Below are 20,547 nucleotides of genomic sequence, written 5' to 3' on the forward strand. Positions count from 1 at the left end.
TGTGTGTGTGTGTGTGTGTGTGTGTGTGTGTGTGTGTGTGTGTGTGTGTGTGTGTGTGTGTGTGTGTGTGTGTGTGTGTGTGTGTGTGTGTGTGTGTGTGTGTGTGTGTGTGTGTGTGTGTGTGTGTGTGTGTGTGTGTGTGTGTGTGTGGTGTGTGTGTGTGTGTGTGTGTGCGCCAACATTCTGCAATGATACTTTTCGATTCTATTTGAGCCTGCTTCAGTCTCCACAACCCTTGGGACAGCCCTTCTTTACACGTCCCACCGTTAACTAAGAACTGATACATGCGCGTTGGTTGCAGGTTGGCCTCTCCTAGGACATATATTTAAAGAATTTTGTGCATTAGTCGTTGGTTTTTACGCTGAGTACCCCTAGAAGGTGTGATGTTCCCGACATAGCAATCCAATTTCTTTCCCTGAGCCTCCCATACGTCACATTTTTGCTCTACATCCTCTCAAAGCTAACAAATGATACATCATTATTCGAGTGGCCCAGTGAGTTCTAGAAAATGGATACGGGACACTCCACCGATGCTCTTTCTCCCCTGATAGTTCATACATGGTTTGCCCCACGGGTGTATTAAGTCCCCCTGTCTCCCCGATATAACATACACATCCACACACATCAAAATAAATAACATACATAACGCTGTTTGCCTTAAATCCAACCATTCGATCATACGTACACGACATTTAAGGTCCCTTTACCAAACCATTCCCTGCTAAATCCGCCAAGAAATGACTCAGTTTTTCCCGCACTCCTGTCTGCCCCTCGCCTGACCTTTCATTACGCTTTCTGATTATATGTATACGCTGTCAACACCAATAGCATCCGCTTTATTGTCCAGCCACAGGACCTGGGCTGAGCGCGGTGGTGCCTTCAGGAGCGGCGCAATAATCGGTCTTCGTTGCCATGACCAACGGGCCCCTTGTTGGTTCCCAAGAATGGCTCTGGCTGGCTTGTAACAAAAGCCCTTCTGTACTTTCAATAATACACTGCTGTAAAAAGCCCCTTCTGAACAGCAAGGAGAACCCCACTGAACTGCAAACGGGCCTGTGGTGGCCTTCAAGGGGAATACTGCTGGCCTGCGAGGAGCCTATCTCGGCCTGCGGACCACTATCTCATACCCTTGCTAAGCTCGACTGGTGTGGGCGGCATGCCCCGCTCTGAGAATGTCGAACATCCAGAACTGGTCTCCGTACTTCGACGGCACCTTAGTTCCCGACTTCGAGTCTTAAAGGGAATGTTCCGCATTTGAAAATATGAAGTAAACATCAGACATAATGAAATGCGCTCACTCATAACTGCAGATATTACTATAAGTGGAAAAGACAGCTCTAGACAGCACAATTCATCTATTTAGCAAATATTTTCCTTTACACGCCATTGTTTGATTGCGTAATTGTACCTCGAACATGGGTTGACAGCCAGTGCACAGATACCATATCTGGAAATAGCGCTCACAAACGTAACATATGAACGATTCGACAATAATATTTATATTAGCCTTGATCACCACATGGTCACTGACATAGCAGGAATTGAATAACATTATTATGGCGTCATGGATACCTAGGTGACCTTGAAAAAGTCTGCACACGAAGAAGTCTGCAAGTCTTCGCGGGCGTGAAGTTCAGACACTAGATGGACTGGGTCTTAGGAAGGGCAGAGCTGTGGACTGCACCTCATAATCTTTAGGTTTAGGATGGCCACTTCAGCTCAAAATCCCACACAAATGTGGAACAATCCCATTAAGAGATTACTTAAGGGTCGCACGAACACACGCTATTTATGCCGAGTACTAGCATCATGCGCCAGCCAGCATTGTTACTTTTGATGACATACTGCCAGTTATGCCGTTTTATTTTTTATGCCATATAGCGACACCTGCATGTGGAAATGACAGAAAGCCCTATCATCGCCACTCCTTGCGTCAAATCCAGTTGAGAACGCAAAACTTCGGAGACCTGAAACTCCGGCATGCAGCATCGCAATGTTCAAAAACAGGTATGTGCCATTCATAGCTCGCTGAGAATGCGGGCCCACGCAGCCGGAGAACAATGGCCGGAGGCGAAGCCCGCTCCGTTACACAAACTGATTTCGTCGCTACGTATGCCGGGACAAACGTCGCGCGGTAGCGTGTGCAGCGGCCCTCCCCCGAACCGTTTGAGTCTGATCCCCTGACAGCCCCTGGCCCCCACGGCCGGCGCGTCGTCAGCTCCGCACAAACCGATCAAGCCAGTCAACACCCGTGCCCTCCGGACGCCAACACACGCTCGGCGGCCGCCAGCCATCCGGTAAACACAGCCAGGCGGCGGCGCAGGGGTGAGAGGGTGGCGGATCTGCGGAATAAAGGTGGCCTGGTCACCGCAGGTGAGGTGGGACAATGAGCTGGACCCTGCGTGCCGATGGCCGACAGGAGGCCCGGATGTCATGTGCAGCAGGGTCGTCTGACCTCCGGGAGGCGGGGTCAGAGGCGGCGGAAGGTCACCACGGGGTGAACGGCCCCAGGCCACACAGTTCCCAGCCGCAACGGGCGATAAAACGGCTCCGGTCCGGGGCACTGATGGTCACGGCTTGGTAGGTAAATGGCTGGAGGCGCGTTAGAGCGATTCACATCGCGGAGAGGTTCAAGACGTGAGTTGATGCTTAGGGATTAGCGCCTAGTCCTAGCTCGGTGGCTTGGGCGTTTTCGTGGCGATGTCGAACAACCACTCTCGTGAAAACCGCGCAACACCCTGGCAGCATGGGCGCAACCAACACCGACGGTCAGAAGGGTTCGGGTCCCAGCAACGTTTGGGCAAATTAGGCAGATTACTGTTGTGGTTTGGCCGTCTTCAGTGGCATCGAAACAGAAATGGGTCTCAGCAACATTTAGGACATGGTTACGTCCACGCCTGGCTTTTGTCTTGGCAACACTCACCGATACAATGCTTTCAAACGGATTTTGTGTCATTACTAGTAGTCTCCAGGCCAGCCGCTTGTCTTCCCCGGTCCTACCGTAATACTGGGTGCGCCCCTGGGTTTTCTGGCAATAGTACACGCCAGGCCGGCGTCAGGTCAGGCCGAACCGACCAGCACGCCAGGGCAAACAAAGGTCAGCTGACCCGGAGCAGCCAGACTGAAACTCACGTCCCACAACTTAAGGAAGCGTGACATACTCATGTTTGCCTCTCTCATCAAGGATGATTGTTTTGACCTAGTTTCATGCAGGATGAATTAAGAATGTCCGTTTATCTTTTGCAGCTGCACTCCAAACCCTCCGGGACAGAATTTTGATGATCAAAATTTTGAGGCACCAATTTCTCAAAAGGCGTCAAAATTCGGCTTCTCTGCAGAGCTGCAACAAATGTCACAACAAATTGCGACTGTTTTAGAAAAATGCGGCCTACCATTCTCAGGCTGTCACGGTATGTGTACGACCAAAATGAGTTGTAAAATGCTTTCTGCATCAAGACTGATTGTACTGAGTGTTGTGTAATGCACATGGACTTTCACGGACAGATACAGGAGCAGCACGAAAGGCCTTTGTGCACTCTTGTGCCCAGCCAAATAGTTTGATTTGCGCCGCCATGATGAGCATGCTCGGTATGCTTCCATGACGTGATGGGCGGCAACAGCAGGACATGCGTCATGATCCGTGACGGCATTTGGGGGCTTTGGAGCGCAGACGGATCTGGAGATATTCGCTGGCCCGTTCCATGTGGCGTCATTGCGAAGGTATCCGACAACAACCACGTCAAGTGCACAACTTCACATTTCAGGTTACGGATAAGTTCCTACGGCCACCATAAACTAGAATTGGTAATTGAAAGAGGAGATGTCTGGGTCTGCCGAAAACTCTTTTTCATAACAAATATAAAACCAGGCCAATACAATCGCCCCGACCAAAGGTCTTCCAGTTCCAGCTGCGAAAGCGGAGATTTCCAACCGAACGCTAAAAACAGAGCCAGGCAGGCGGAAAATCATGCAGACAGGCGGATAGGCGGGCAGGCATGCAGACAGGTGGACAGACAGGCAAGCGGACAGTTGAGCAGGCGGGCGGGCGGTTAAGCAGGCGGGCTGGCATGCAGACAGGCGGACCGACAGGCAAGCGGACAGTTGAGCAGACGGGCGGAACACATAAACAGCCCACAGGTAAACAGCCGAGCAGAGGCCCATTACCTCGACTTCCACCCGCTCCAGAGTGAGTCACTAGAACGGATAAGGGGCCGGTGACGAAACAGCAGCAATGGCATTAACAAATAAGAAGACGGCTTCACAAAAAATTGTATTCTCTTGATCTGAAATTAATGCGTTCAGGCCACATGATGACGGTACTACGAGATGCATCCATAGCAGCCATTGATAGCATGCCTAATGACATACTGGTGTGCGCATGACGGAAAAGTGTACATAGTTCCCAGGTTGTTTACCAATGAATGTTTCAGATATTGCAAAAGTCAATGGATACTCATCACCAAGGGACCCGTCACCAAGCAGAGGCAGCAGGCTGACGTCATAAGAAACTGATGCTCAAGCCACTGGCATCCCTCCAAACGCATGGAATGTGACCAGCGTCAAAGCGGGCAGGCCGCAGCGATAGCGTGTTTCGAACGACAAAAACAAGACGCAAATCATAATCCGGTTTTTGCGCAGCTCCTGAAGTTCTTTACAGGACCGAGGCCGTTGGACAGGGCGGCAGACGTGGGCTGGCGAGAGGCGAGCGTGGCTAACAGCCGGCAGCGCTTAACTCACTTTCTGGAGTTGGTGCAAACGGACCGCCAGTGGTCCTTGTGGAAGACCTGAACCCGGCCCTCCCAGGGCGACGGGCCGTCCACTAGCCGCAGCGAGGCGCCGGGCAGTGCGTCCACCTCATCCACCGTGGTCGTCATGACGACCGGTTCTCTGTCCTTGCCCTGCCGGGTCAAACGTATACAGGTCAAGACGAAACAGACATAGCTGGCAAGCAACTGCCATTCATGGCAGCGCCGTAGATATCCCAGGCGGAGATGGCTGGAAACGTTGCATTTCAATCATGGAGGCAAGCCGATAGTGACAATATTCCCGCTCGAAGAACTATACTCCTAGCGTAAGCTGGCGTTGTTAGGTAAACCATATGTTGAGTTTAGCACCTTAACACCGATTCCTTCATCAAAATCAGGCCCTGATGGGCCATCTGGCGTCCAAGTCCAAAAACAGGCCACCGACTGGTCACTACCGGCCAGCATCTGCGCTCATTGAAGCAACGCCAGCGTTCCGTGAAAACAAGCCGAATTTCACGACAGCCCAGCAACTGACTGTCGGTCTGCCCCCCCCCCCCCCCCACCGTCCGCCCGACAGCCATGCTGTGCGATACGTCCGTCCAACAGCCGAGCTGTCCAACACATCAGCCAGACAACCGAGCTGTACGACACATCAGCCAGACAGCCGAGCTGTCCAACACATCAGCCCGACAGCCGAGCTGTGCGATACGTCCGTCCAACAGCCGAGCTGTCCAACACATCAGCCAGACAGCCGAACTGTGCGACACGTCTGCTCGATACCCAGGTTATACTGCAACTCTACCCGCAAGTCGAATTACACAATGATGCTACCCGGTAGCCAAGTCGCGCAACAAGTCTACCAGCTAGCCAAGTGGTACAAGCCTACCCACCAGTCGATTTACATAAATCTACCCTCCAGCCGATTTACACAAGTTTACCCGCCAGCCAAGTCATATAAGCCTAACTACCAGCCAAGTCACACACATCTACCCGTTAGCCAAGTCGCGCAATTCTACCCGTTAATTCTAACCGTTGGTCAAGTCACACAAGTCCACCCGCCAGCAAAGTTACACAAGTCTGCCCGCCAGCCGAGCTGTCAGCTGTAGCACTGCACAGCTGTCGGCGTCACCGGGGGGCGGCAGGCGAACGTGCGTCACAAATCCGACGGAAGCAGCGCCGAACGCGTGGAGCACCGTCCCAGCGTTCTGCGGCATGGCTGCTGCGCTATGATCGTATCCGCCCAGCGTGACGGTGCCTGTACAGGAGCGCCCGCGCACAGGCTTTTCGGCTGGCTAATGCGGCTACCACAGAGGTCGCGTGCACGCAATTTTGGCTAACAGTGTGTGGCACAAGTGTGATTCACCCAGATCACTGAACTAAGGTGACTGGACCGTGCTAAAGGCCTCAGAGCCCCGCAACTTTCCTGACAGTACATTGGTGTCACTTGACGTGAGACTGTCAAATGTACACGTGATGACCTTTTTGACTAGGCCACGCCGGTCAGGCTCACAGGCGGGAAATAGATGACGGAGGTTTCATGCAGAATCTGCCATACACATTAAAGGGCGCTGTGGCGTTTGTATTTGCCCGTTCTGAACAAATGCTAACAATATGTGGTTCGATTCAATAGACTGCAATTTAGGGATCAGATCACCCAAGGCCAGGCTAGGTCAAAATATATCTATGTTATCCTGTTGCTTGGTTTACTATATATATATATATATATATATATATATATATATATATATATATATATATTGCCTAAAACGCCATTTATACTAATGTCAAATGCCAATCTGCGTTATCCTGTTGCCGGCTTTGATTTGCCACATCAAACGTCACTTGCACTCGTGTCAAATGCCATCAGTCTGATGCAGCGTTACGCGGGCTGGCCGATTGCAGTATGACGCGAGCTATCCGATGCAGTGCTACGCGAGCTATCCGATGCCGTTTTTCGCCTGGCTCTGGCTGCTTTTTAAGATATGTGATGGTCTGTGGGGGTACTCGTCATTGGAGAGTGACGAGCAGAACAAGGTCACTCGAATCAAGAGCGGAAGTGCCTGGCGAAGCCAGTATTCAGTCTCCAAGAAACGCAACATCCTAGGCCATCAATATAACAGCAGGCACTTGGTGCTACCCCCAACACTGAGTGGCATGAGCACTTAACGCCGACCACTAACGCAGCACACCGCCACCTAGCCCAGCACTAAGCGGCCGCTCGACGTGGGTGTAATCACAGCCGGCGGCGGCGGCGGCTGCGGGCCGAATGGGCCGCTTCCGCAGCCGCCGGTCATCTGACCGGAAAGGCACGGTCCGATTCAGGTCTGGTGGCGCCGGGTCGCCCGAGCGAACACACACCAGTCACGGTCCGCGCGCAGAGCGATGGTCCGGCCGCTTTTGTGTGCCCTTCCGCGGCATACGGCTGTCATTAGTAAACGGGACAGCGCGAGGCATCAAATTGTCCGGCGATACTTTTGGTGATCACTGCGGAATCTTTGCCTGGCTCCCGTGTGGTTCGTCAAGCCAGCTACTTTTCATCACGCGGCGCGTATCGACAAGCTGGCCAAACGCAAACAACAATGGAAACCAAAGCCCCTTTTGTCTCAACACTGGTGGTTGTCAACACAGATCGTCAAAGTTGTGACTTACTTTGGCCGTTAGGAGCGATGCCACACACTAAGCGAGTGCGCGTGAGTGCGGTGTCACTCGCGCAAGTCCAGCTTCAACAATGATGAGCAATTAAAATTTGCACGAGCCAGGCTAACTCAGCCCGGACGCCACTCCACCTGTACACTGATATCTTCCCAAATATTAACATTAGAGTCGTGCCGTTTGCAGCGTCACGAGGCGCATCGTTGTTAAGTCGTGCTGTCTACATTTGAAGACAGCTGCATGCAATCTACCAGATCAGGAGAGATTTTCCCTCATGCGTTGCCATAGGCCACAAAATACAGCTTTCTCCATTCTACTAACGGTTGAAATCTTATCTAGATTTCGACGAGCTGCAGTGTTGCAGCGACACGAAGCAGCGCTACTTGACGGAGGGGAGACCAATACAATGACGACAAGAGTGCGAATCAACTTGTGCAGTCCACCACGCGCAATCGACTGCTAACCATGGATCCGCTCATCCAGGGGCGTCTCTGATGGCTGGCACCAGCTCTCTACAACCAAAGCAGACAGTAAGATGTAAAACCAAAACGAAGAAACCAAGAAAACAAAAACAAGGTGGTGTGATGCGAAACAAGATGTACACTGTATTGGAAAGTGCACCACCTATGAATCACTGCCTGATGTCTACCAGGTTCGGCCCATGGGTTCGCCGACAATCGGCCGGTAAGTGGCCAAAGTCGCACACTGCGAAACCGGTCTAGAACACAATGCGCTGCGACCTCAAATGAGGGAGGTTACTTCAGTTCAGTTCAGTTAAATGAGGGAGGCGTATGGTTCAGTCAACTGTGGCGATTACCCGATAAACACATATTCATCTTTTGTCTTAGTTTGACCACATAACCTAAACCGGTAATCGGTATAAGTTCTTCGATTGCTTTGACGGACATTGCCAAACAGGCAAAACCTTAAACCATCCAACTTTCAAGAAACGAACCATTGCATTCCAAACTTAAAATTTTCACCCACTGCGTCCGGGAAATATCATCCTACCTACGAAAGACAGCATAACAATCTGAAGTTAATCATTTGAGAGCAATTTTCGAATGAATGGAGCTAGATCACGATGCATTCTGTGTATTAAAGTGGCCAAAATTTGTTCAGTCGCATGTCGGCCATTCTAGTTCTCGCAGAAAGGGGTTTTCATCAAAAGTGTTCAGTATTTTCAATGACCTTGGCCTGAAAGCTCGCATCACTTTCTAACGGACTGTTGCACACTTTTGGACACGCGTCTCCAAATGCGCGCAATGCCACCCAAACAACATCTTTCCAACAGCTAATGACCACAATCACTGCTGCCGCCCGCAGAAGGCAGCCTGGCCTTCGGGAAAGCACTCCTCATTCCACTGCAGACTGACCCTCAGAGGTCTCGGAACAGGCACTTTATCGCCGGTACCAATGGAACTAAAACCCAAGAGCGCCACACCGTTGGGCATCAAGGCCCATAACCTCACGAGGGCCACGCCGTCGGGCATCAAAGCCCATAACCTCACGAGGGCCACACCGTCGGGCATCAAAGCCCATAACCTCACGAGGGCCACACCGTCGGGCCACAAAACCCATCTCCTCACGTCTGACGAATACCACGTCGTGAGGTAGGGCACACCATCCAAGGTGAGAGCGTCACGATTTGAACTCTGTTTTACTCCGGGAGCCGACCCATTAACATTCCGACTCCCCGCCTGCTGGGCCAGCCACAGCCTGGCCTAGCCTGCGCTGGAGGCTGCTTCCAAGTACAGTCTGTCGGTGTCACGCTAACCTCAGCCATGCACACCTGCGCCTCAGGCAGCGTGTCTCAGCCCCCCCCCCTCCCTCCCTCACTGTCAGACCCTGAGACCCAGCGTCAGTGTGCGGCTGCTCCCACCACTGTCATGACCGGTGAATGTTGGTGGAGGAGCAGTCGCCGTGGTGGTGGTTTGGACTCATTAAACGATACCCGCCCACAGCGCCTCATTCGAAGCATCGCTGCCACCCGAAGACCTGTGCGTATCTAAGTCCTTTCTGTCGAGCCTTACTTGTAAATAGGCTTTGACCCCATCATCAGAAAGAGCAAACTGTCACCGCCCAAAGCGTCCTGCGAATTGCACCAAACTTGAAAAGGACCGCGATCCCGTCCCCAGACGGTCGCTTAGTCACACAGAGCGCGGTTGATCAGCCGACGCGTCACACATCGGTCACACATTTAAGTACGCGCTATTTTCCTTCCTGCCGAGCTGTGAGGAAAGAATAAAGCAGCGCGATCACTCACCAGCTCACGCTCGCGCAGCAATCACTCCATGGTCCCCATCCCCTTCAACGCAGGTGAACGTGAATTTGTCAGGCGTGAGCCATCATCCAATTTTCGCGTCAGACCGCGACAGCGGACATCTGTCGTAGGACGGCCGTCTTTCAGTGGCAGAGCACCGTGCTTCCATGGCACGGCTTCTTCACATCAAACCTCGAACACTAAGGATGCGTTAAAATCGTCCCAGTACGAAGTTCTCCACCAGTCAATATTTTTATTTTATTTCATATTGCATGAATGTGTCAACATGAACAGGAGGCAACAGATGGATGCGATATCACACACTTCACCTGTCGTGCCCAGTGCGCCCGGTAGAAACGCGGTCTCCCGAACGACTAGACCGCTTAAAAAACGGAACTGCGTCTTGTTTTACCAGACTCCCGTAGACATCGAGCCCCACTAATCTGCTTACAATCTGCCACCGATCACCCGCGCAGTCGCCCGTCAGGACTCAGCTCCACACCAGAGGGTTTGCGTGTCTTGCTTAGAGACCAATGGTCATTGGACGCGGAGCAGGTGGTGAGAACCTGCACTGCCTCGAGTGCCACCACTGCTGGCGGCGAAAACTCCACACCGCTAACCTTCAGATCACGCACATTGCCCTCACAAACTGGGGACTTCCTCCTCCTAACGCTCCAGAGGAGACTCGCTGCGTTCCCAACCGCTTCGCTTTAACACCGTGTAAGGAACAAGCACATTGTCGGGACAGCAGCCGCTCAGCTCTGGCGGCAGCTGCGTTGGCGCTGTCGGCGGGGGCAGCGCGACCGCCCTAGCCGATGAATCACACGCGCGCTGCCGCTCGGGCGGCGGCGGCGGCGGCAGTAGCGGCGGCAGTAGCGGCGGCTGGCACCATTACCTGTCACACCGCGGCGTGACGAGCCCTAAACACATACAGGGTACGTCATCCCGCTCCCCCACCCAGAGCCGGCGGGAGGCCAGGCGCCACAGTCGAGTAATAGTGTACTAACCTATCTATCCCAGCTTATCTAAGTAGATCTATCCCTAGCCTACCTAACTGGAGCTGTGCAATCATTATGCCTACGAATACGTTTTGCAGTTGTGCCTACTGGTCACTGCACAGCTGAGTTACCGCGCTGCGGACGATTCGCAGTCGGGGGGCTAACCAGGACGCCGGCCGCGCCGGCTGCGGGCCGCCCGTGCGGCAGCAGCCTGCACCCATCGCCGCGTGTCGGCGATGGGCGCAGGCCATGATCAGTGGTGTAGCCAGTGGTGCTGACGCATGATCGGGCCACCCAGCTCCACCGGAACTGCCGCCGGTCAGTCTACAGCAGCCTGTCCCAGTGTCGTAATCAAAGCAGGTTCTGTTCGTCTAGGGCCTCGTCACCCCCGCACCCCGCCAGCCGAGCCGGGGCCTCGTCACCCCTCGCCACCGCATCCGACGGAGTCGGGCCGGGGCCTCGTCACCCCCGCCACCGCGTCTGACGGTCCCGGGCTGCTATCACACCAGGTACAGCCAGGCGGCTTCAGCCGGCTGCAGACGCCACTCACAGTGTAATCACACCGCAGCAGCTGACTCGGAAATATAACCGGTTCTCTCTGCCCTGGCTGACTCACGGGGAATCCATTGGGCTCTGCCGCAAAACTGCTGGATTTGCATCAGTTGCTGACAACCTATCTTCTAAATTCCTTTGTGATGAAAGGATCACCACCAGCCACGCAGCTAAGGGGTGGGAGTACGGAGCCACGCCCCAAGTTCGCTAAGCCAAAGTATTGTTTGCACCGGAAACTGATCTAATGCGCAGAACACCGACCGAGATTCGCAGCAGTTCGGACAAATTTGACATTTGCCACCACTGGACATTGTGCCTATGTGCCTGCGAAAGTCCATCGCCGTAGGCACAATCTACACATCTTCGTCATGTTTTCCCGAATAATAGCTGCGTAATCCAACACAACGTCGAAGAAGAAGCTACTTGAACTTTTGGACACAAGGCCAACAAAAAACTATCGGCTTCGTATGGGGACATATGTCGATAACGCAATGGGCATTATGGCGTAATATCAACAACGAAAGAATCTCGTTCAGTGGCAAGGCTGGGCGCCAACATGTGGCTTCTCTGGCCCCAGTCCGAAGGGGGGGGGGGGGGGGCGGGCAGAGGAACCTCTGCATCTGAACTGTTGACCATGCCCGGCTGGTGCCAGACCGAGCGGCCATCAGCGCACGTTGTCCCGGTGCCGGCGCCGCGGGCCCGGCTGTGAGGCGCGCCGCACTCCAGCGGCGCCGCGGGCCCGGCTGTGAGGCGCACCGCACTCCAGCGGCGCCGCGGACTCGGCTGTGAGGCGCGCCGCACTCCAGCGACGCCGCGGGCCCGGCTGTGAGGCGCGCCGCACTCCAGCGGCGCCGCGGGCTCGGCTGTGAGGCGCGCCGCACTCCAGCGACATCGCGGGCCCGGCTGTGAGGCGCGCCGCACTCCAGCGGCGCCGCGGGCTGTCGCCCGGAACAGCGTCATCCGGCTCCGTTATAGCCGGCCAGGCGTGCCCCGTAATACCGGGCCAGGCGTATGCCCAGCAACACCCCGCCGGGCGTGGTGTGTCGTACCTGGCCAGCCGAGGATCGGCGGGGCCGCGACCGACACGGCATCGGACTGGGCTCTGTTTTGAACTGCTGGTGAACGCGCAGCCAACTGGAAAGTCGTGCCCGCCAACATGCATGCAACGCACTGATAGTCTCCCAATATCAATGACGAACAGCACACCAAGGGCTTTCTGACGACGCTGTATAATCAATTACACCCTTCATTCAAATGCTTGCATTTCTTGACTAAGTCCCAACAGCTGTAACAATGGCGTGAATACGTGAATTCAGAATCCACGCATGATCTTGTCTGGAGAAGCAGTCGACCGTGTGCAGGGTGAGTCTCCCCTTGTACCGTTCTAATCAGCCGTGACCGGCAGGCACCTGTCCCCGCTGGAGCCTGGGTGAAGTGAAGCGGGGCACCACAGTGTGATCGGCCACGGCCGGCGGCCGCGCGGCGCCGGACGCCGGCCGGCAGGCACCTGTCCCCGCTGGAGCCTGGGTGAAGTGAAGCGAGGTATCACAGTGTGACCGGCCACGGCAGGCGGCCGCGCGGCGCCGGCCGCCGGCCGGCAGGCCCCTGTCCCCGCTGGAGCCTGGATGAAGTGAAGCGGGGCATCACAGTGTGATCGGCCACGGCCGGCAGCTGACGGCACGGCCGGCCGAGCGCCGTCGGGCGCGGCGCCGGGGCACGCCGTCTCCGCCGCCCGGCCGAGCCTGGCCGGCGCGGTGATCAGGTGGGCGGCGTTCACCTGTACGGCGCCGCTTCGGTCGGAAATGCGTGCAGCAAACCACGCGCCAGGCTCTACAGTCCGTAAACGCAGTAATCACAAACACGGGTGCGTTTCGAATGTCCGGCACACAGACGCCGCCGGCGGCGACGACCGCGTTATGAGCGGGCGGCCGGAAACCCCGCATTTCCGGTGGGGCGCCGGGGCCAATCAGGGCGTTCCAGCGGTGCGCTCCGACCGCGCTCAGCGCTTTGGAGACAGGGGGAGGGGAGGAGGTGCTCCGATGGGTCCTGCCGGGAGTGGCGGATAGGCTCTGTGGAGACGGGGGAGGGGGAGGGGAGGAGGTGCTCTGATGGGTTCTGCCGGGAGGGGCGGATAGGTTCTGTGATGTTCGCCGGCTTCTGGTGCCACACGGTCAGACACCCACAAGGGAAAATCGAGGTCGGTTCGCGATCGAGGTCTCTGGACGTTAACACGGCCACCGCTAGTCGCGGCCCTTGAAAATGTTGCTGCAACAGTGTGCCCTTCCTCCCCCCCCCCCCCTACTTCAACTTCATAAGACACGTGAGTTTGCGCTGACACACATACCGACGACATTGTACGTAATGCGTCATTCGCTTTGTCACATCGGTGTCACCCGGAACAATGGAATCTGAATATACCGATCGACACACAATACACTAAGCTGAGATCCAGTGCTCCGCCGCGCGTATGAAACTTAACCCGCCCCCTCTCGTCGACCCACCTATCTCACAAACTTCCAGCCCGCCCCCTCTCGTCGACCTACCTATCTCACAAACTTTCAGCCCGCCCCCTCTCGTCCACCTATCTGTCTCACGAACGAGATGACAAAGAAATCCCAGCAGCATTCCTATCTCAAACATGGAGACGCTCTACAACTCTTCACAGCCCCCGCCACTGAAAAACGCCGTCCGCTGAGCACTCCAGCGGAGAAAGGCGTGGGCGCGTGGCGCCGCGGCGCTGCCGCCGTGCGCCCGCGGCGTCCCCGGCTGGACGCAAACAACCCGGCCGTCGGCGCTCGTGCCTGCGCATGGCGATCAATAGCGCACAGAGCGGGGCCTCAGCATGGCAGTCCACACCCATGCCCGACCTCGCGGGCAGGAGATGGCGGTGAGCCGTACGGCCACGTGGTGCGGTGTGCGGCCATGAGCAGCCAGCTGCCCATGGGGACATCCTGCAGGAGAGCCGGTGCCAGCGGCTGGCGGGCTTACCAGTAACACAGTGCGCGCACGCGGAAGATATGAACGAGGTTAGAGCATGTCGGGCGCCGACACAGGAAATCTCATATCCGGGAACTTTCCTTTATTGGCTGTCTCCTTCCTTGCGTTCGCTCCAGGGCCACATTCGGACATATGCGAAACATCTGACGAACGTCTTTAGCTTCGGCGACATGCAGCCACTTCGCCTGGACGGAAACAGCTGGAGCCGCCGATAACCATCCTCAGGCTCTTCATGCGTGCTCATTGACAATAGCCAGCGCGGCGTTCGGGTTATGACAATGCAGCTATGCTTATAAGCATACCGAAGCACGAGCACCACCGGCCCAGTTCAGGTCTGCGTGATAAGTGAGAAGCCTGACGTACGCAAGCACATGAGGCAGTCATTTTAAGTCAATGAGTGATTGCAAAAGATTGAAAGAATCAACCAACTTCCCGCTTTGCGAAAGCGAGGCAGCGCCACTGTGGTACGCCGTCAAAGAAGCCGTAACAATGAATGTACAACTTAAGCACCACTTTGCTGGAGGTGAAATTAGGAAGTACAGCTAGCTTATGCAAGCCGTGGGAAGTACATTTCGATCAAACAACGAACCTTAAAGCTGGTAAAACGTATTAACTGGACCATATCACTTAGCATACATCAGCGGCCATCACTGCGCAGGTCACTACCCAACCACAGCCTGGTAGGCCGACGTCCGACTTTCCGACTTGTGACGGTCCGACGAGTCTGCGTGAGCGTGTTGCCGAGATGCCTTGACGCCCCTGACGAGATTACGGCCGATTAGGGGCGCGAAGCTAACGTGTGCTGGTGTTCCGCAAGATTGAAGCGTTCTGGAAACCCAGTCTTATCGAAATAAGCCACTACACTCGTAAGCCATCCTTTGCACAGGTGCATGTAATGTCATGCCATGTATTAAAACGCAATTTTGTCACGGCTTACCAAGCAAATATTTCGGTTTTGGTGACGAACCAAAGTCAAAGTTAGTTAACGAATCTAAAATGAAAAAACATGAACATTTATGGCGTCCGAGAACCCAAATATTTCCTCGGAACAGTAAAGGAAGCGGGTCGCCGATTACCAGACAACTCTACGGAGATCACATTTGGAATGATGTCTAACACCATTAACGCTCGCTAACGGCGCGAGCCAATAGCTCCCGCTGAATGAGAGGGCAGGGCGCCGGAACCAAAGGGGAGGCTGAACACCCACTTTCTGAGAACCGAATGTTGGTCCTATCGCGTTCACGGAAAGCGGCAACTTAAAGTTCTGCCCCCGACTTGGGAGAGCATCCATCGCCCCTGTGAGAGTTAGAAGTGATCAGTTACTCTGTCATTGAAAAGACAGCGGCATGAAACCACGCAGGCTCACTCCGTTAAGCACCAGGCGTTGGGGCTGCACTCCAAGCCGCGTCTGGAGCCTCTGCGGTGTCAGCGGAGCTACAGTCGGACCAAACAGCAGACAAACACGCACACCTGGCCCGACACGAGCACACGCACGCGGCCCGCCCCGCGCCGGGCTAATAACCAGCTGCACCGTCGTCGGCGGCGTGATTGGCGCGGCGAACGGCCGCGTTGACGAGGGAGCAATAAGCGCATCACGCGGCGCGGCGCCACCAGCGGGCGCGCGCCGGCCGCTGTGACGGCGCGTGACGGCGCGTGACGAGCCGTGACGTGACCGGTGCCGTCCACCAGACGACACCAGGCACCGCCCGGACAGGCGCCGACCAAGAACATCCGACAAAGCCGCACGCCGTGCCCATCGACCCCGTGCGTGTCACCGGTGCCGCGGAAATGGTCGCCAGGCGGCTGCAGCGGCCCCAGCGGCCCGGTCCCCCACACGTGCGTGGTGTCCACGCCAGTCCGCGGGGCGCGTCGGCCTTCCCACGAGCGCGCGCGCGCGGCGGCGGACCGCAGGGCTAGCGGTGCTGCGGCCGGCGGATGGGACTGAGCGCGGCCGCCGCCAATCCGCTGGCCGTCACGCGCCGCCCCAGCTCAGTCAGCCCCAAATTAACGACATGCACGGCGCGGGACTTAGCGGCACGTGGCCGTTTGATGGCCACTGGCGGCGAAGCGCCATACGAAAAGAAAAAAATAACGTGACAAAAGCAAGACCATTTGTCAGAATGGATTTGACAGTGCTGAAGACAAAGCATTGTGGATGAAATTAACGCCAGGTGCGGTTTGATTCCACACACGCCAGATCCCAGAAGTGCTGGTCATTCAACACCAATCCAGACATTTCGAGGGCTCACGCTCGCTTGAGGACGATGCGAAAACCTCGCATCCAGTGGCGTAAGCAGGATTTGGGCTTTGGACCCCGCTGCTTGTTAGCAGTTTATAATGCCGGTAGAACTAAGAGAACATCGGCACATCAAGACGGTATTCCAATGCATCAAAATAATTTTCCAAATCAAGCAGGGCCCTTAAATAAAAAACCGCAACTTTTAGCACCGAAGAGGGCTATCTGAACTATTTTCCTGTCTGGAAAGGGGTTAAATTATGTTTTGACAATCTTTGCCCTCCCCCCCCCCCCCCCCCCCCCCTCCTGGACAAAATCTTCGCTAACGTCTCACATATATTCCACATCATGAATATGACCCCAAGCAAAGATCATGACATCATGTGTCCACACCATGATGTAGGTGCATTTCTAGTCATGAGAGCCGATCGATGGCTGACGTCTACAACAGCGTAGATGACTCGTGCCGACCTCGCACGGAATGACCGGACGGCGAATGAACACGGAAATCCGCATGCTCCAGCATCCCAAAAGGCGGGTGCCGCTGCCGTCCGCAACACCGTCTCCGTGGCCAGGGGACAAATACAGTAAGGGATTGCACAGCACCAACTCTGAATGTGCCCAAGATGCAGTGCCACGCCCCGCCGTAGTCCTGTTCAAGACTGCGGCGAGGGGACGGCCCTGCTGACCGCGCTGGACATTTTGGCTGCGAATCTTTGTCTATATTGTTCAACGGTCGGTGGGTGACAGGAACGTATCAGGGACGTATCGACCTGCAGTGCTGCCTGGCAGTGACAGGAGCGTATCAGGGACGTATCGACTTGCGATGCTGACTGGCAGTGACAGGAGCGTATCGACCTACAGCGCTGGCTGGCGGCTGCCGGCAGCTGGGTGGACCCCGTGGAGGGCGAGCCCGCGTGCCCGCCGGCAACTCACGCGACCGTGGGGCGGGCACGCCCGCACGCCGGGCCGGGCCGCAGTCAGCGGTCCCTCGCTGGGATTATGGAGCACACCGCCCGAGGGGTCTACGTTTATGAACGTTGGTCTACCAGGATTTAGACGTTCCCCTTATTGTCCTGGGGGCAAGGTATTATTATTATTAGGTACAATATTGTCCAATATTATTGCAAGGTACAATATTGTCCTGCATTTCGGAAATTTTACATGCCTTGAAACATTGGAAAGACCTTTACCAAAATCTAAAAATATCATGCATTCTGTTTCGGAAACTAAACAGGTCGTTCTGGAAACCGAACCACATATTTGACACGGACCTTTCTATAACCTAGTGTTGAACATAATTGGCACACATACATACACAAATCCTGCATCGCTTTTGTTATCCGAATTCGAATTCGCATCTGCATGCATTTGCCAGAATTCATTCCAGATCATTTAGTTTGCGGAGGCCTCCTGAATGACTGACCAGTGACAGTCAACGACTGAATACATCTCCCGATTGTTCCTGAGCTCCATCGTTGTTTTTTTAAGCCCGAGAACAGGTTCATGGTATTTAAATTTCACATGTGCACTGAAGAGGGTTCGTGGGATGAGCTTTGGCATACAAGAATTGACTGTGCGTGTGTTAGGAAAGCCGAGCTGCGGATGATTATCCTGAAGCACGCAGTTCATGTGCGAGAGCAAGGTCTGCCTATACTTGCTTTATATTTACGCGATTCAATTTGTGCTCGTTCTCAATGCAATACTTACCCTCATACATGAAAAATGTCGTCTGTGTATACTTTGTTTGGAAACTAGGCATGCATCTATGCGTTGTTAACGCTTGGTAGTCTCGCTGTCATGCTTTCAATGCTAAGCTCTCATTAACCTCTGGTTCCCACACTGAAATTATGGCCTTTGTTTAGGAAGCACCTTTATTTTGGCTTGGGACGGCAGTCCCCTATTAAAGGGAATGTTCCACACTTGAAGATATTGCAGCAAGCACCAGATGTGATGAAATAAGCTTATTAATACAATTGGCATGCTATGAAGTGGAAAAACTGCTCTAGACAACACAGATTCCTTATTTAGTGAGCATGCTCCTCAATGCGCCATTGTTTGATTACGTCATCGTATCTTGCACAACACTATGGAGAGGAAATCGACGTCCTTCATATCTGGAAATCTTGCTCACAAATATTTGTATTAGCTTTGATCGCCGTCAATGTCATGTCAGATGGTCAATGAAATGACAGGATTTTAATGACGTGACGTCATGCCTGCCTCAGTGACCTTGAAATAGTTGCACGAAAGGGTTGCACATTCCCGCGGGCACCTAGTTCAGAATTTAGAGGGGTTTGGATCTTGAGATGAGCAGAGCTTGAACTTCACCGAATTATCTCCAGGATGGCTATTTCAGTCCAAAACCCCATACACATGTTGAACACCCCAAGTCCCGCCCGCCCCCCTCCCTACTTGCACGTGACTCAGTGCAGCAGCCAGCGGCACGATTGGTCCTCCGTCAACCCGTATCACGTAGCTCTGACGTCAACAATGATGACGCCATGCCACCAGTATTCACAGCGCAGCGGAGCACCACCTCCGCTACCCTTTGAGACCTGTAACACCCGTTTATCTTCCTGTTGAGCGTCAAAAATGTCGCGTCAAGCCAACTATTTCTTTCACCATGTTCAATTTTCCGGTCTGCGCTACACCCCTGCTTCTCAGTTCAAATCCCAATGTAAAGGTGAACAACTCCCTTTTTATGCCGCAGTACACTAAGGCGGTGGGCATCCTCAGTTGGGGTGTAGTGCTTTTGAGGCATTGGACATCTCTTTCGTTTCCACCAGCCAGATGTGGCGCTCTAATTGAACTCTCAAACGTCTCTCTACCATCAGACCGCACTCCATGCCTGGGTGACAGGCGCCTCTGCTGGGGCATAACAGTAAATACGCTCCATCACTAACGCTGGTGATTTGGGGATTAGGGCGCTGATGTTAAAGGTCACTTTGCACCCATAACCGCTGGCAGATTCCGACGAGTTCAAGTGGTTAGTCTCCACCCACTCGTAAGGCTCTCAGCATACGTCTGGGGCGTATCCTTATCTTTGGCCTGGGGATGCCCCTCCACCCGGGCAAGACACACCCATGTTTTTAGGGCAACCCCACACCAGTCAGTCGTCCTTTCACTTGGGTTCAGAAGCGCGTTGTACCCGGGATTTGGTGCGCTCATCCCCAGGCTTCATATGATAGGGGCGCCTTTATGGGATGAAAAAGTGCCAAATTGTTCATGTGCTAAGGAGGTGGCAGGGATGTAAGACCCTCTCAGACGCCCGGCCCGCACAGCCGCGTAACCACATAGATAGGAAGTTCCAGACAAAGACATGAATAAGTTATTGCCACACAGTGGCCGTCCGTTTGCGTCATCTTTTCAAATCGCGAACAGCGAACGAGCCCGCGCAGTCAGCAGCCAGCATCCATCCGTGGTATCGCAGTCGGCAGCGCTTCACTGGCAGCGGCCTGGGACCGCGGCTGTGGGTCTCGGCCGAGGAACGGGTCGGCCCGCTTCAAGGTCGTGCGACGGCGGCGGGGCCGGGGGTGGAGGGGGCCGGCGCCGCGCCGCTCCCCATCAGCTGGTCAGATCGGGTCACCACTCACCCTGGCTAGCAGGCGGCCGCCTCGCACCGTCAGCCCGATGCCGGGCCGGAAGCGCACCACTACGCCCGCCTCGATCTCCAGAGCACCCGACGCCTCCACCAGCACGTCACTGCTGGCCACGTACGGCGAGCGCGACAGCTCCCAGCGCGTCCGTTGGCTGTAGATGCCGCCGACCTCCGTCTCGGCGCCAGCCAGGCTTACGGCAGCCACCAACACCAACGCCGGCAGTCGCCAAGCGTGCCCCGCCATGGCCGCCGCCCGCTCCCGGAGCGCGCGCGTGCTGTCCGTCGCTCCGGCGCACGATCGCCCACAGCTCACCGCGGCTCCGCCGCCGCACAGGCACTCAGCCGCCGCCGCGCCGCGCGCGCCCTCCCAGGCCAACCGCCTCACTGTTACGCATTGGAGGTTTAAACGCGGTCACGTGACTATGACGTCAGACAGGTACGAAGCTCCAGTCAGTCCAGGTGCTGGAGGGGCTCGGGCGCGTGGTCCGCACGAGGGCGGCGGT

General features: G+C 55.1%; 1 protein-coding gene across 1 annotated transcript; it reads right to left on the bottom strand.

Moving 5' to 3' along the window:
* Nucleotides 1-4,737: 4,737 nt before the first annotated feature.
* On the bottom strand, nucleotides 4,738-20,342 carry LOC119099624 (protein bark beetle; the record flags this gene model as incomplete). Its single annotated transcript, XM_037222693.1, has 2 exons — nucleotides 20,040-20,342; nucleotides 4,738-4,898 (listed from the first exon to the last, which is right to left on the bottom strand). Coding segments are annotated over exons 1-2 (410 nt in total), but the record flags the coding sequence as incomplete, so codon positions are not given.
* Nucleotides 20,343-20,547: the final 205 nt, after the last annotated feature.

Source organism: Pollicipes pollicipes, unplaced genomic scaffold, assembly GCF_011947565.3.
Source record: "Pollicipes pollicipes isolate AB1234 unplaced genomic scaffold, Ppol_2.1 Scaffold_4746;HRSCAF=5603_pilon_pilon_pilon, whole genome shotgun sequence".
Classification (NCBI taxonomy): Eukaryota; Metazoa; Arthropoda; class Thecostraca; order Pollicipedomorpha; family Pollicipedidae; genus Pollicipes; species Pollicipes pollicipes.